Source organism: Musa acuminata, chromosome BXJ1-1 (assembly GCF_036884655.1).
Source record: "Musa acuminata AAA Group cultivar baxijiao chromosome BXJ1-1, Cavendish_Baxijiao_AAA, whole genome shotgun sequence".
Lineage (NCBI taxonomy): Eukaryota > Viridiplantae > Streptophyta > Magnoliopsida > Zingiberales > Musaceae > Musa > Musa acuminata.
In genome coordinates, this window is record NC_088327.1 from 624,358 (window position 1) to 641,211 (window position 16,854).

The following is a 16,854-nucleotide window of genomic DNA, read 5'->3' on the forward strand; positions in this document are numbered from 1 at the left end:
TGATCATTAGGGTTCCACTGTAGTATCTCCCCAGCAACGCATTCATGAGTCAGAACGATCGAGCTTTTCTACTGTTTTCCTGCTTGGATCGACACTAAGCACAAAATTAAACTCCTCCTCCTCTGAAACTCCACGCAAAGTTGTGCTGAAAGTGATTCGTTCGGACAACACACGCACTATCATCTGAAATAATAATGGTCTTTTGACAACACGATCGGTTCTCGTTGTCATGCTTGACGACTGGTTGATGCATAAAAACGAAGCTTTGCGAGGTGATCTCGTCGCGCATGAACTGAACTGTTACATCAGTACTTGGGAGATCGTATGGTCCAGAAAAATTCTGTGAACTGATCCATTCCGCCCAAATCGTGTGGTTCGAATCGAGTTTGAGTCTTCTTCCACGTTTGTGTTTGAGAACGATGGAGGTGAGATATGTAGCACAAGGTTGGAAGACCGGGGTGCTGTGAAAAGTGGGATTAGCAGGATCCGGGAAACATGGTGATGGATGTGGGTGCTCGACCTTTTCTTTGTAGCCTCGGTCGGCTTTGGGAAGAAATCCCACATGGTATCCACATGGGGTCGATCGCCTTTGGAGCTCCGAATGACCCCTCCCCTGCCCTCTCGCTAAAGTCATTTCCTTTTTCTCAAGAGAAGAACGATCGTGGTCTCAAAAGTATTCATGCCTCCGCCTGTCTACTCCGTTCTTGTACATGTCTGCTTGATTCATTTCTTTTATCTTTGCTCCGAGGGATCTGCGCACGAGTGACCGTCTCCTTGGATAGAAGAAGAAAAGGAACAAGTTTTCTGCATTCCTTCCGCATTATAAGCTTGTCAAATGCATCGCACCGGAAACAACTTACAGAATGCATTAACATCATCCATCCAACATAGCAAGACGATGGAAGGGCTGGAAGTGTAGTGTTCTTCTGTGTCCTGTCGAGAGAATCAAATGACAGGTTTTTCTGTATTTTGTTTTCTCTTTTAGAAAGAGCTCATAATTTTAAGACCGTTCATATTCCTCGCCGTTGTCGTTTTGCGTTTGCTTCCTCGTCTCGTGTGTGTAAATACATGTCGATTTTTACCGTCTCTGCATCGATCGATCTTCACTGAGGTACAAAGATATGACTGTTTACGTATGGAAAACACCCCCCCCCCCCATACTCTTATGAGTTCCATAGATCACATATAAATGCGAAGAATATGAATATGATTTGGATATCTAATTGTTCTTCGAATACAACTAATTCTATCTTGCCAAGACAAGTAACTGTTATCTTCCTCACGAGTCACTATTTTTGTGGAGGAGGAGGAGGTAAGGCAAGGCAGACAGACGTGAGAACTTCATGGTGATTTCTGCTGATAATAATCTTTCACGTCATTGCAGCATTGACTCTGAGGATGCACCCGAAAGTCAACAGGTTGTGAAGAATGGCTACGAAAGTAACTTCACGGTGAGTTCTGCAAATAGTTCTCTCTCATGGTATTTATCGTCAAGCAAAAGAAACCCTCTTAAAGCTTATGATCTCATTCAATTTGGCACACTGGGGGAAGAAGAGAGTAAAAGAAGAGTGTACGTTCCATACATGTGCTCCACAGAGGATTTCAAGATGACTAGTGATGCAAGTCACGTACTTCCTTGTGCAGCCAACTTTTGCATCGTGGACACAACATGAGCTTGAGCTTGGTAAAAAAGATCCATGAAGGTAAGATGTTTTTGGATGGAAGAAGAATGCCACACAAAGTTGGGTAACACTTTGATGATGTGAAGACTCGAAGAATAATTGATTCCACTTTATTTATTTTTTCTGAAATAGTGCTCCAACTGATGTGATGGTTTTAGAACAGATATTTGCATGACCCCAAGCAAACTATCCAACTGTTAACTTCCTAAGCTTCGAATGCAACATGAATGGCCACCACATCTTATGTTAATTACGAGAGAGAAAGAAAGAAAGAAGGATCAAATCAGAGTGGTGTGAGGAAATCGAAGCTGGTGAGCTTCCAAAATCTGAAAGGATAAATGAGACCATGGCCTCATCACCTCCACTGGTCCTTGGACGCATGTGGGTCAGTGGACCTTGACCTTCACAAGTATTTTTCTCTCCACCTCTATGCTCTAAAGAAGGACCACATGATAAGGTACAGATACTATTATTGTACTGTATGCATAGAGGGGTTGCCCTAAACCACATTGTTCTCACACATGGATGGGCTCCTCCTGTCCCAACAAAGGCATGCATCCCCCCAGGTTTGAATCATTAGAGGGCAGGGGACCCCTTCCATTTTGCATGTCCTATAGTAGGGCACTTTAGGAAGATCTGACAGACTAATCGGTATTATGGATTCTCGGGTTAGATGGTGGATCGGGATTCGTGTTGTAGTGCTTTGTCCGATGACACCGAAACCAAAGTGCCAATCTGTTTGATTACTCCCTTGAGTGTCTTCTTCCCCTCGAAACATGGGAAGCCTTGTCAGCTGATTTCATGCTCAAGCAACCCATGGCACTGCAACCTTGGTTGATAGTGCTTGTTTCCAGGAAATTGGTATATGCCACGGGTAACAGATCTGCGTTCTCTGAGCCTCTTTGCAAACTTCACCTTTCTTAAAATTACTGTTCTTCCCCCCACCCCCACATGTTGTTGTGATTCATCGTGTTCCTCTCCTTCCTTGTTGCAAATCTAGCATGGCCTGATGTCCTTCACATGCTTCTCAAAAGAATCCTGCATTTGCCATAGTTCGGATGCTCCAAATCTAACCTTACAATCAAGAAAATGTCTCTCGATAAATACTCAGGCATAGTGAGAAGATTGAGTATCTTCTCATGTCCATGTTTCAGCTGTGCTATTAAGAGTTTTCAAGGTCTTCTCTGTTGCGCATGATAATCTAACAATCAAATCAGAGCTTTTCTTTAACTATGCATTTGCATAAAATACATAGTACGATGTCTTTGATTGCAAGCTTACACCCCCTAGAAAGCTACTTTAGCCTGTCACTGTGAGGCTCCTCCGGCTATGAATTTTATGATAAGCTAGGCCAAACCGAGCATGAGCACTGCAGCTACCATGATGCAAGGCATACAATAATATTTGGCCCTTCGATGCCCTGTTCCTTTTGAATCCAAGACGAACACCATGACCTCCTCGCTTCATCTTCCCCAGTGCAATTATCCACTGTGTCTTTGTGCCAGCAAACCTGCAAGTAACAGCACAAGTATATCCGGGCACAAGAGACTACAGGAACACGTGAACGGAGAACAGGACATTGCCCGCTCACTCACAGCGAGCTGCTGCTACACAAGACATGTCATGATCTGTCATGTCCCGAAATACCTCAACACTGTTCACTGAGCCTCATAGTCTACAGCTTTTCTCATCCACTGTAAATAAATAAATAAATAAATAAAACTTGTAATGATTGCGATGCAGAGAACCAGAAATGTGAATCCCCACGACTTTGAAATAGTCAAGTTCATATTATTCTGACCTTGCACAGGACTCGGCTTCAACCAGCTCAATCTTTTAGCTATTTTCCTTCTTCCATATTACTTGGAAAGAGTTAGATTCAAGCAAGTCATGCATTTTGAGTTAGCTGATCATGAGAAATAGCTAAACTGGATGGATCATGTCTATCACTCAAAAAATTGGATCAGTCATGATGATATGTCAAAGAAATTAAAATATTACTTGAAAAATACAAAATAATGCATGCAGCAGGCATTAGGGTTGGAATGGACAAGATGCATGTGATGCGAGAGAAGAACTCAAGTGTACATCCAATCAATCCTGTGCACGTGGGCAGAGTCGTCGCTCGTGAGAGGCAGTACGATCCCCTGACACACCCTTTGTCCAAGCATCCCATCACCACACACACAGAGAGAGAGAGAGAGAGACCTACGCGAGCTTCGAGATCTCTTCACTGCTTGTCGATGGCATGGTTTCTCTACCACTTCAACCATGATGAGCTACGAGCCCTGACGTTTTCTTCCTGTCATGTAGTAAGATTCAACCGCAATGGAAAGCAGACTAATTCTCAGTTTTGTTAAATGAAAGAGTATGCAGAAAGGAGCAGTCACGGCAGAAATGGCTCTCATCAAGAAAACGATAGAACAGAAGACATGCCAAGATGACTGCTCCCGGCAATTCTCATGTCAGAGATAGTTCAGAAGAACTAATAAGGTCTCATGGTAAGAATCAAAGAAATCAGCACAAGGGTTTTAGGATAATGGAAGTCTAATCTTTTCTTATCCTCCTCGCAAACTGACATCTACAGTTCCTTGAAAGCTTTCACCAATGTGAAGAAAGAAGGAACGATCGTCTTCTAGCCATCAATATCTAAAATGCTCCTGTATCTTTGTAAGGCTTCAGACATGTAAACCTAAACGAGGACCATTATGAACACCACCCACTTTTGTTCACCATTTACTGATCATTCCAAGAGAACCAGAATAAAAATACAAGTACATCAGGAAGCAAAGCTCAAATGTAGGAGAACATGAGCATGATGCAGAACTTGATGGAGCCATCATAATTCATATTCCAGTATGGGAGAACATGAGCTAACAGATGACCTTTTCCAAAGGTACAAGTATGGCATGGACTATCTGAATGAACACCTTATGATGCAGGGAATTTTATGTGCAAGAACTGACACAATGACAAATATTGGTCATCTTGTGAAAGATAAACATCAGCAACAAAACTATGTAATCATTTTGATTGATGTGAAATAAAAGATAAAAGTATACACATGAATGTTGCTGACATACATTTCCATATCTTTTCTTTGTGACCAGCTTTGCTATCAAAACCACTAATGTGAATATCTAACTTAATTTACCTAAATCAGTCCAAAGCAAGTATCGCCGAGGCCTGCCAAGAAATCTAGCTCGCCAAGCAGGCTCTTCGCTTTCATAAATAAAACCACTCTTATTGTACAATTTTTGTGCTGCTTCATTGTCAACCGCAACATGAACATATAGATCAGTTATGCCTGGTGCATTAAATAGAAAGGGAATGCAGTTAGTTAACAGGACAAATAAATATTGGAAAGAGATTTTTTAAGAATTTAATCTACTAGCAAACATAATGCATTGCTGTCTGGGCTTTAAGCTGAGAGAATCTAGAGTCCATAATTAAAAAATAAACATCTTCCTTTTTACCAAGCATTCCATACCAAGCACAAATCTGCAATTGATTATTCTCCTTCATGAACATGCAAAAGTTTTATATCTATTTAGAACGACAGATCAACCTCCGAATACTCAATGCGACTGAATAATATCCTAGGCAAATATATATCTTTGGTCAGAGTAGGGGTATTTAAATGTTCATATTCTTAGTGCAAGCACAGTCAAAAGTAGATAATGAACTTGGAACCACCAAAAAAAATCCAGAAGTTTGATGATGCAAACTAATTCTACAATCGGATTGCATGTCCATAGCTTTCAAAAAGAAAAAAAAAAAAATCAAAATTGAAAGTCATTTATGATGAAAACCAAACCACCATCAGCCTAGTCCCATCATTATGATAAAATTCAAGAAGCGTCCAGCTATTATAATGGCTTAGGATGGCTGGTCATTTTAAACCATTCACGTATTTGCTGACAACCATCAGGAAGGTTGAGTGAGGGACTATGGAATTCCTCATTTCTGCAAGTAACATCTGTCATGTTATATCTGGTCTATTCCAAACTGGATTATATTGGTAGTGCAAAAGTCCAAACTTCCGGATGCTGAGAAATAGTTTTCATTTGGCTGAAAACAAATGCCCCCTTTATTTCATGGTAGTCAAGGTCCTTTGCCTACTTCTAGAGTTGATGTCCATCGAAACCATGATATGAAATCAAACTAGGTATATTTCAACCATATAAGTTGGTGGTTTCTGACCAGTAAGAACCTTCCCTTTCTTTGTTGGTCTTCCGGACTCATATTGCAGTCTTTTGAATGGATCAAGAATAACACCCAATATGATTGCTCAGTAGCTCCCTACAAACTCCAAGTTCCATTCGTATCAAGAATATAGACCTATGGATTGTGTACGCTTATTAATTTACAGGACACCACATATTCAAATAAATCTAATGGGATAAATCCTCTCTGAACCTTTTCGAGATAATAATCCATCTTTTATATATCTTCTCTGATCAGACTAGAGACTAGTCCTAATCTCCAAGAGGTTTGGGCTCTGTCTACTATGTCTACACAAAACAAACTGTTATGTCCAGGCTAAATGTAAGTTAAAATGGTGCAATGAAAATCAAATATTTATATGAAAAGATATACACATAGTAGAGACAATCACCCCAAGAGTGAGCAACTGTTTTAGATTCTCCAATTAATGCATAGCCCAAGCCATTTCTTTGCAACTCCTTGGCAACACATACATTACTTAAATATGCCCTTGTGAGGTCGGCTCCAAGCCCCTGCAAAGTTGCTTCTTCATAAATGCCTACTACCAAGTTTTCTTTACTAGGACAAAAATGAAGGCAATACATTCACTGGTAATCTAACAGACAGTAAATCTCTAAATCTAGATACATTCTAAGAGAAGCATGTACAAATCTATAACTAACTCAGCTGTCAAAAATGTAATAAATATCTGAACACAAATACAATGAGGTACAAATGATGTTAAACATTTGACACAATCTCATATTCTAAATTAGAATATGTAGCATGGAAGATATATTTATACCATAGGTAATAACAAAATGGTACCACATGTAGATGAAATTCCAAACTATACGAACTAGTTCTAACATGCTTTACAGCTAATCTGGTAATGGTAGTTGATGTCATTGACCATTTAACTACAACCAAAGAAAAAAAAAGTTAAAGAAATGGCACACAACTTCATAAATAAATGCTTAGAGTTAGAATAGTTTCAAAGCATGGTTCATCTATTTTTCAAGCTCATCTCAGAACTATAAAATGGTCTACCACTCACTTTTAGATCTCAGCATCTAAAACCCACAGATTTGGTTGACAAAATTGTGGTCTGATCAAATGCTAACCTTTATAAATCGTTCAAACTTCTAGTATGTTAAATATGTGTTGTTCCATGAAGAAATCTTCTTTTATCAATTCCCACATAAACATCTTATTCACTACCAAATATTTCAATCTTGCTAAACCTTGTTCATACTGGGTGGTATTTAGCTACACGGCTAAACTGGTATGTGGACTAGTTAATTTTAGCAGAAAATTATCTCTCAGCTGAACTTGTGGATTAGCACCCCGGTTTAGTCCCACATTAGAAATAGGTTAAGACTTATAATGACTTATATGGGTTTAATGGATTAACTTTAGCTTAAGCATGTTGAGCTAGTGGTTTAGGTTGAATGAAGTTAACAAGCCAATTATCCCATTAGACCAGATCGTGACAATTGATATCAGAACTGACATAATATTGGGCATGGTGAGAGGCTCCAATAGGAAATGACTACCCATGGAAGGATGCCCTCTACCCACAGATGGGGCCAAAGGACACGTCGTGCAGTAGAGTCATCCCTAGGCTATACCTAACATACACCATACAATGGTCTGATTCTAGGCTATGTTGGGCCAGGACGTCAAGCCCTTAAGCAGGAGACATTGTAACACCTGGTTTAATCCCACATCACATCAAAAGTGGACTAAGACTTAGATGACTTATATGGATTTGATGAGTGTACTATTATTAACTTCGGCTTAAGTATTTTGAGCTAGTGATTTAGGCTGAACAAAGTTAACATACATGCTATCCCATTAGACTAGATCGTGACAGGTTTTGGTCGGAACAGACTCAATAAAAAACATTTATAAAATGCTAAACGATGAACTAAGGTTTAGGGACTCGTGATCATCACAAGAAGTGAAGAGCGAACGATAAGCAGACAACAATGGCCAGATGAAAAATAGAATAGGGCTAAAAAGAACTTGTTGGTTGCCATAATAAAATGGTATTGCTGTCAAACTGCATTTTATCATATTTCAGTACTGTGCATCAAAAATTCCCGACAAATTGATACTCTTTGATGTTATGTCAAAATCCGACAGCTACAGAAAAAGAAAATATCATAATTATGACATTTAGATTTGAAATTATCCCAACAATAAGGTGAGCCAATCGACAATTTTTATGCAAATATAAGCTCATTGTTATAATAATCATTTCAATATAAAACTCTATATAAAGTATACCTCAGGTCGCTTTCCTGTCAATTCATCAGGCATTTGAAGGCACCAATTGATATCTAGGGTTCCAACAACTACTCGGTCTCCTTTCTTTTTTGAAAACTGCATATGCAACAGAAAACGACATCTTCACCATTGGAGATAGTTATTTATAAATTTGGAAAAACAAACAAAACAAAAGGTTTTTGAAGTTGCAATTAGCATCATAATAAAGTTTCTTGAAGGACTGGCTAGAAATTAATATCCATGAAGAAACCTTCACACCTTACATATAGAGCAGAGTTCATCTATGGAGCCTTCATATGCTGATACTGGCAGAGTAGCATTGATGCAAGAAGCTTTTCTAAATCCCATGGTTTTCCCAGCAACGCGATCTTTCAGACCTTCGAACTCCCTTTTGGCCACAGATGCCTTATAATCCTAACAAAACTTGACAAGGAACAAATACCATCAATATGATACAAGAGACACCACAAGCGAGCATTTAGCTTCAATTTCTGGAAATAAGAACCAAAACCCATCTTATTCTTATATTTTCCAATCCAAATACACAATTAAAAATGGACTATGACCATCAATCAATTTATCAGATTGCCTTGTTTTTTTTTCTGAAAATGAAAGTTTGGAAGTCATGATTCTTTATAAGAAATTAAGAATCTTTATGAACAAAGAAGTCTGTGAGGAGCCGCTGGAAAGAAGAAACCTTCAGCGTTATACATTCATTTTGTTTTCCCTTGATTACCACCAACGAGAAATCAATTGAAGGAAAGAAAGAATCCAGATATCTTAAAACAACCAACACTTTTGGACAAAGTGGAGCTCATCACCAGACATTCTCACCTCGATACCGTAGGAGTCGTTGAAATTGTAGAAGGTGCGAACCCGGAGGCGGATGGCGGCCCAGAGCTCGTCATCCGACATGGCTTCCCCCACGGAGAGGAAACTCCTGTCAAAGGCCGGCCTTTCTTGCTCGCAAAGGTGGGAGGCGGCGGTTCGGACGTCGCCGCGAGGGGAGCCACGTCGCTTCCGAAGGTATCGAACCTCCGACGACAAGAACAGGGATTTGGCCGGCGCTTCTCTTCGGAGGGCAGAAGAGATACGAGCGCTAGGGTTCAGCGAGCACCTTAGGCTCGGGAGGAGGAAGGAAAGGAGCGGGTCGGTGGGGCGTCGTGCCGACGGGGGAGCGGCGGCCGAGGAGAGCAGCGCCATCGTCGCCGACTCCTCTCTCCTTTTTGTCTTTACTGCCATGGTTTCTCGGCCCGTTTTCCTTTTGCTCGGTGGATGTTGTACAATAACCCGCGGAACCGATTTAGTTAACGCGTCCGTTAACATGAGTGTTGCGAGCACCGGGAGATTGGGTCTGAACGGCTTGGCAGAGCTTAGGATGTTCTTGCGGAGTATCATAACGGGAAAAAAAATCTTACACAGTTGTGTGGTCGTTGGTGGTTGGCAGTTGGCAATTTGTTTTCTTTAATTACATATTTAATTTATACATGAACTTATTGTTTATATTTAATTGACCTCAAATAAGTGAGACATTTATCCTTGGTATGAATAAATCGTACTATCCTTGATTTTTTGTGTTTAATTTAAGTAATTAATGGTTATTTTGAGCTTGATATTGTTTGTATGGCTTCGACAAATAAAGTATAAATTGATGAAGTGAGCACTCCAAGCAAATTGAGATTAAGATACTTTGAGAAGAGAGAAGGGGACTCTATGGTTTCTTCTCCTTTATGGTTTTCTATGTTTTGCTTGACTCTTTAGATATGGTATCTATCTCCTATCTCTTGCTTGGCATCCCCAAATCCAACTATTCACAAGAAAGGGGCTCAACTATGTTCAATGAAATGGTCTGGCAAATGCCTTGAAACTTTGTATCAACAATGCCAACATTGACAACAAACCTTCACCCACCTCCTCCTAGCAAAATATAAACACACTGTGCAACAGACATATTTCAGATAGCAATCATGTTATTCTCTATCTACATCACTAACCAGCAAGAAGAAATCACATGCCACAAGCTGATACAGAGATAAAGAACAAAACAAAAAGTCCAGCTCACTCGAAAAAAGAGAGCTCTTCAAATGCTCTAACAGATATCTACAATGTTGGTTGGAAGCAAAGAGCTTGGCTGTGAATTGCCTGAATCCCAACAGCATCAGATTACAGGAATTGCTGAAAACCAAGTGATCGAAATGAAGAAGAGCGTTGCTTGATTTGCTTGTACTGGAAATCAGGCTTGGTTATCTGCTTAGCCTTTGAGGTGGCAGGATTCGACCTGGTCGTGGAGTGTGTCACGGACAGAGATCTAGATAGATTTGCTCTCACCAGGTCCTTCGTCATGTTAGTGGTGCCCGGTAGCTTGATGAATGAAACTATAGCACGTCGGCAGAGAGGACATGCTACTGATCCAGGAGGACCATGCACTGTAGCGGATGTGTTATTCGTTGAGCAAAGATACAACGCACAGGTGGTGCAGAATTCATGGTGACAACCTGCAGAATGAGAAGAATATTTTTTAAAAGTAATTTGCTATTTGCTATATCTACACGTGCACTGATCGGAAAAGCCGAGAAAAAATATTAAAAAAAAAAGACAGGAGAGAACTAGATGCTCTATGATAAGATAGAGCAACTTTAAGATGCTCTTTAAGTTGAGAGTAAACAAGAAGTTAATGACAAAATGCTTTATCTCACCCCAAGTTTCAAAATTATATACCTTGTGCAGCTACAGTGCATTTTGATTCCAAACAAATAGCACACGGATCAACACAAGTGGGTTCATGTTTTGTCTTTCTCCAGCCACATTCCCTATGAAATATAAAACAATTGGAAACTAAATGATTATGTAAATAGTTCAACTTTGTGAAAAATTTAACTGTCAGGTGCACTCCGAGTTAATTTCAGCATCAAGCAGTTCTGAAGAAAATAATAATATTGCAATACACGCATCAAGTAAATAAAAAAAAAGATCATGTAATACAAAAGAAGGTACGAGAAGTTTTATGCCTACTTACCGAGCAATTTTAACAATGCTCATTAATGGCAAAGCGAGGTACTTTGAAGGAAGAACAGCAATCTGACCTTCTGGTTCCTTCCGTAGGATACCCTCGAGCCAGTTTTTATGCCATGAACGAGCCACCATCAACGGGGTCCAACTTTTACACACACAAGGAAAACATCCAAACCAAAAAAGAAAGTATATAAAAACCTCTACTTGCGTATAGAAAAAATTCAAGTATGCTAATGCATTTTACCCTCTAAATTTCTGTTTAGCCTGAAGTTTTGCCTTACAAACATAATAATCGAAAGCACCGAATGAATGAAGTGCTAGAACTTTAGGTGATTAAAGTTGAAATATACAATCCGATAGCCTAGAACTTCTGGCAGTCATGACTCATGATCTTAGATTGCCCCTAAATAACAAACAAAGTTTGCAATTCAGAAGGCCCAGATAAGGCCTTATGAAATATTTAGAATTAACATTGGCAATAAACTTTCTAAACAACTGCAAATTTACAGTGATGTTTACATTATTCCAAAAGATACGCATTGCTCAACAGTTTATCTAGTTAGTTAGCCATATGGAACACATCTCAAATTCTAGATGTCTAGCAATGTGCAACACATACCCATTTGCATTTTCAGCAGTCAAGCTAGCTCCTCTTGCAATAAGTACCTACATGTCCATATTTCCTGAATTAGATTTATAGTTAGTGTTATGGTAAATGAATAATAGAGTGGAAACATTGAAGTCCCAGTAGACATACCTGACAACATACTGCATTTCCACCACAAGCAGCATAATGAAGGGGTGTGCTACCAGCTCCTGTCAGATTGAAAGAATTAAGAAGATGCATGAAAGAGAATTTTTGTTATTAGCCTCAAATAATTAAATTTTCATCATTTGAGAAAAAAAACAAAACGATTTATAGTTTTTCATATGATGTATGAATTGGCCATAACCAATACTATCATGATGGCTTTTAGGTAGTCTGTAAAGCTTTAAGCGCTTATCCCTGCCACGCATCTTTCTCGCTCATGCAATTCCATTTGAAATGTTAAACACTCGGCAAAAGTCTTCCCTTTTGAATGATCAACCAAACATTCTCACTTTTGGATACCAGAAATTGTTACCTCGCAACAAATGTACTTAGGCTACAAGCACGTTTGATCAAGGGCAAAGGAGCTTTGAATCATCATAAGAGGGTGAAACAAACTTTGCTTGATGTAAGACTTACTATGATTCTCTACAAAAAAGGAAGACTAATATTATAACCTAAATGAAATTAGTAACAGAATGAACTCACTGAATACAAACTCTGGAAAATCTTACACAGAGCATAATAGATTTCTCTCCCCTTATTTTACTGTCTGCCAAAACATTCTTATATCTTCTTGAACTTCAAATCTACATTACTGATACCACCAAAACCAATAGGAGCGAACAGGCTACTCTAGCTCCTCAATCTCAACTTGTTTACCAAAGGAAATGTAGCACGAGAGGAGGATGAAGGAAAAACCACACACTTTACCAAAAACTGTAAGAGTTTGATTCACCAATGCAACAGATATAAATACAACTTATGACAACCTTGCTCTAGTGGCATCAGCATCACTTCTTATGTTGTCCACAGACATCCACAATGTTTGAGACTTCATTATGTCAAACTGGAACTAAGGTAAACCATTAAGTTCACAACAGATAGTCCATTAGCGATGTAATTGAGAACCGAGCTTGAACAAGCCTAATCATGCTCAGGCTTGGGTTTGAATTAATTTGGAGCCTAAAAAACCGATCAAACTTGGTTGTCACATAATTAATTAGTTGTACCCAGAACTGTAATTTCACATCAACCTAGAAATAAAACAAAATGCAAACAAGAAAAAAGGAACTTAATAATGAAGAGTTGAACCACCTATTAGATCAATTGTAGCTCCATCGTTGACCGTGACCTCCGAAACACAAGCACCCAAGTCCAGGAGTAACTGCACACTCTCTGCATGCCCATTTAGTGCTGCCAAATGAAGCGCAGTGATGCCTCCATCTGCCCTCCTATTAACTATCTTACATAAATCACTAAAGGAACACAAGGAAGAAGAAAGAAGCTATTAAATTATTGATAGTTACCAAAAGACAAAAAATAAGAAGACATGAGAATTCAACATACACCTCATCAAAGTCCACAAGAGAATCTTCCGAGGCCAATCTTCCCCTCATAGTATTCCAAAACTGTGGTGAGCTGGGAACACAATCAGCAAGAAGAAGGCGAATGCAGCGATTGTGACCATTAAGACCGGCAAAGTGGAGAGCTGTTCCACCACTTAGAAAATCCTTTTTGTGTATCTAAAAACCAGGCTGATTTTGGTCAAGAGATGCAATTCGAATGGAATGCCTTATGAGAAGGTTATTCTTGTAGAATAATCTTACATTGGCTTTGAAAAGAATTAGAATCTGTACAACTTCCCAGTGCCCATGTAGACAAGCAAGCATCAAAGGTGTCTGTCAATGCATGAGAGGGCATTAATGCAACACTATAAACATTTATCAAATAATTAAACCAGTAAGCCAACTTCTCTAAGAAAAATATAAGCAAGCATGTCAGATCTTCTTATTTTCTTCCTACACCATTGAAGACAAATCTCACCTGCCCACTATAATTCCGGAGGTTGATATTAGCACCAGTTTCGACAAGAACAGAGACGATCTGAAGGTGGAATCACAAGATGAGCCCCTTGACATGTCGAACTAGATTTAACGAGGTTACCAGTCATAGAACAAAGAAGGAAAAGATGGATCACCTCGTGGTGGCCATGTGACGCAGAGAAATGGAGAGGGGAATTCTTCACACCAAATGTCGAATACCTAGCAAGGCGAGGGTTGTATTCTACGAGAGCCTTGGCCTCCTCAAGATCTCCTTCTCTTGCCGCCGATAGCAGCCGCTCTCCGGAAGTCGAACACCCAAAGGAATTGCCGATAACGCTTAAGAATCCCATGCTAATGTCTCGAAATCAGTCCAAGAAAGATAGAATATCCCTACTTCGAATCAAACACAATGGAAGTTGCCTATGCTACAGATCCCATACTGTAAGAGGATCACAAAACTGCAGGCTTTTCCCTCGGGAAACGTTGGTTTTGCCACAAAAAATCTCCTTCTAGGAACCAGAGTGAGGATTGCTCCCAAAACCAAGAAATGAGAGAGGTTGAAACTGCAAATTCGAGAACTGGGAAGGGGAACGAATCGTACACCGCTTCTCAAACAACTCCATTGCCGCAACAAAGACAACAAGAGGAAGCAAACATCCAACAGGGTTCAGAAACAAAGGTCCAAGAAGGGAGAATCCCGAGAACCGTAAAAAGACGCCTTTTTTATTATTAATCTCTCGCCCAGGAGACAAGAACGCAGATCGGGATTCGCGTTATTCATCACAATCATCAACATCACGTCCCCGGAACAGCTGATCGATCCGTGACCAGATGAGGATTAGCTGTAAAGAGGCGTCTTCTCTGGTGCCAAGAACAGGAGGTGCTAAAGAAACACGAATGATTGGGCAAGAAGACAAGGCCACACATCTGATCCGAGAGAGACAACTGCAGAACAGCAGAGAAGAAGAAGAAGAAGAAAAAGCTGATATTTTTTTTATGGTTTTACGGGATGAAACGAGACGAAAGGGCTGAAATGGTTTCGACGGCAACGAAATAAGATGTGAAGGATCAAAAAGACCGGAAAAGGATCGGTGTTTGCATGAAAAAGACACAGGAAGATGGAAAAAGGCACACTTTCCCCCTCTTTTTTGCTGTATATTTTTGTGCTGAGAGCTTCCACGAGAAAACGCGAGCTTGTCTCCATGATTGGGAGACCGACTCCGTGCTGTGGGCAGCGGAGGAAGCTTTTTCTTTAATCTTCAGTCAAAGGCCACGTTCCACTGAGTCCATGGATCAGCAGCCACGTTCTCATCGGGGACGTCGCATGCGTTACATCCATCCGGTGACCTTACCGAGCGCCAAATATGGATGAAGCCGCTTCGAAATAATTATTTTGCTACAGATTTGTCCAGTACACATCGTTTTATTTTCACATCCGGTGCTCGGACTCCACACGTGATTGAGGACCCACACAGGGTCATCAGTTTCGAACAGGAATTTAATTAATAATATATTAAAATATTGCAAAAATAATTCAAAATTAAGTATAATATTAGAAAATATTTTTCTGATAATAATATTAAATAATATGAAATATAGATGATGGCAAAAATTCAATCATACAAAATTATAACCAATATCATATACATACATTTTTATCTGACTAAAAAGATATTAATATTTAAATATAATTACATCAACCCAAATCTAAATAAATTGTTCGATAATGCAAAAGAAATAACTTATCCAATATAGTAGAATGATGAGAGCGTCTATTTAATGTATATTTCAGTTCGGTGAGATGAGGCGAGTTCAAAAAGATTGAGAGTAACGATGAAGGTAATAACGACGACGTGACACGTCATGACGTCAGCCACACCCTGACGATACTCTGCCCAACAAGGATAATAATGTCGACACGACGTGCACCGACGTCACCCACTCTCAGACAACGATTCCATCGCTTGACCGAGGCAGAGGAGAACGACGACCGAGGCACGCCCATGCCCTGTGGCAGTTCGGTTCTTCACGCAACGCCAACGGCAATATCAGACGCCATCAGAGATACGATTCTGCTCCTGCAGGCATGTACATCATGTAACACTAAACTGCCCTATAAATACCCCCGAGTTCTAAACGAAAAGGGGGGAGGAGACACGAAGACAGACAACAAACCCCACTCCGCATCTGCTAACTTGATCGTCGGAGGGGTCGAGCCGAGCGCCTCGGCTCGACCTTTGTACAGGTGCAAGGACCAAGGTCCCATGCGGGCGCGCAGGCGAGGAGTTCCTGCCCAGAAGAGACGGCTACACCGTCCTAATCGGACACCGCACCCGACCTCCCCGGCGGGCTCGAGGAGCGCCGTACAAAATCTCAGTCCATTCAGATCCGAACCAAGCCGTGTTGGCCCCGAGGCCACGGCATAAAGTTGTTTACACTGACAAGTAATTTCCTTAGTCTGGAGAGTTGAAGTTGCCTGAGCATTAATTAGTTGTATTGATCTTTTCTGTTTACAGGTTTTGCCCAGATAACCTACGCAGCTCTGACCTTTAAGCTATCTCCATGGCTTACCTTCCATCTGGTCGATCATGGCGTTTCGCCAGTTCTGCAAACTTGCAGAGTAGGAGTCTACCGAGGCATATCATCATCCTCGAGGATTTGTTGTCCACACAGCTGATATCCTCATTCTAAATCCTTGTTTCGGTGCGTGTTTAGCATCCACATCGAACAGTGCCAATCACAGGTTTGATCATGCTCTGTACTGTGCTGTTAGAGGGATGAGTTTTTAGTCCCACATTGATATATTTCAGGTTTTCCAAGCCTACTTAATGGGTTCACTTCGCCCGCTTGTTGTGTTCGTAGAAAGGAGAGACGGTTGGCATCTCCCCTGACAGGGACGGGAACGACCTTCGGGTCTACCTGTTAACACATACGGTTAAGGCTACCCGCTTCGGCGGATCTTACCCAATTTTTTTCTGCGTCGGAAGCCTTACGCTAACCCTTCATGTGCCGGTGCTTGAACGGTTCG

General features: G+C 40.4%; 2 protein-coding genes and 1 non-coding gene across 4 annotated transcripts; 1 reads left to right on the plus strand and 2 right to left on the minus strand.

Annotated features, from left to right (window-relative positions):
• Positions 1–4,686: 4,686 nt before the first annotated feature.
• LOC103981849 (GCN5-related N-acetyltransferase 7, chloroplastic-like) lies at positions 4,687–9,421 on the minus strand. The gene is made up of 5 exons (XM_009398605.3): positions 9,015–9,421; positions 8,439–8,594; positions 8,181–8,276; positions 6,301–6,421; positions 4,687–4,989 (listed from the first exon to the last, which is right to left on the minus strand). Exons 1-5 carry the CDS (start codon positions 9,381–9,383, stop codon positions 4,823–4,825), a joined length of 909 nt encoding a protein of 302 aa, XP_009396880.2. The 5' UTR covers positions 9,384–9,421; the 3' UTR covers positions 4,687–4,822.
• Positions 9,422–10,117: 696 nt separating this feature from the next.
• LOC135676282 (probable E3 ubiquitin-protein ligase XBOS32) lies at positions 10,118–15,052 on the minus strand. 2 transcript variants are annotated; one of them, XM_065187312.1, is made up of 10 exons: positions 13,982–15,049; positions 13,828–13,887; positions 13,611–13,682; positions 13,351–13,526; positions 13,099–13,259; positions 11,950–12,008; positions 11,812–11,858; positions 11,197–11,337; positions 10,899–10,990; positions 10,118–10,675 (listed from the first exon to the last, which is right to left on the minus strand). In XM_065187312.1, exons 1-10 carry the CDS (start codon positions 14,174–14,176, stop codon positions 10,344–10,346), a joined length of 1,335 nt encoding a protein of 444 aa, XP_065043384.1. In that variant the 5' UTR covers positions 14,177–15,049; the 3' UTR covers positions 10,118–10,343. The 2 variants fall into 2 exon arrangements, with proteins under 2 accessions (XP_065043384.1, XP_065043441.1); XM_065187369.1 differs by having other exon boundaries at positions 10,537–10,675; positions 11,264–11,337; positions 13,982–15,052.
• Positions 15,053–16,678: 1,626 nt separating this feature from the next.
• On the plus strand, positions 16,679–16,801 carry LOC135592708 (U6atac minor spliceosomal RNA). The gene has a single exon (XR_010479201.1). It is a non-coding gene; the product is annotated as a U6atac minor spliceosomal RNA (small nuclear RNA).
• The last annotated feature ends 53 nt before the right edge of the window (positions 16,802–16,854 follow it).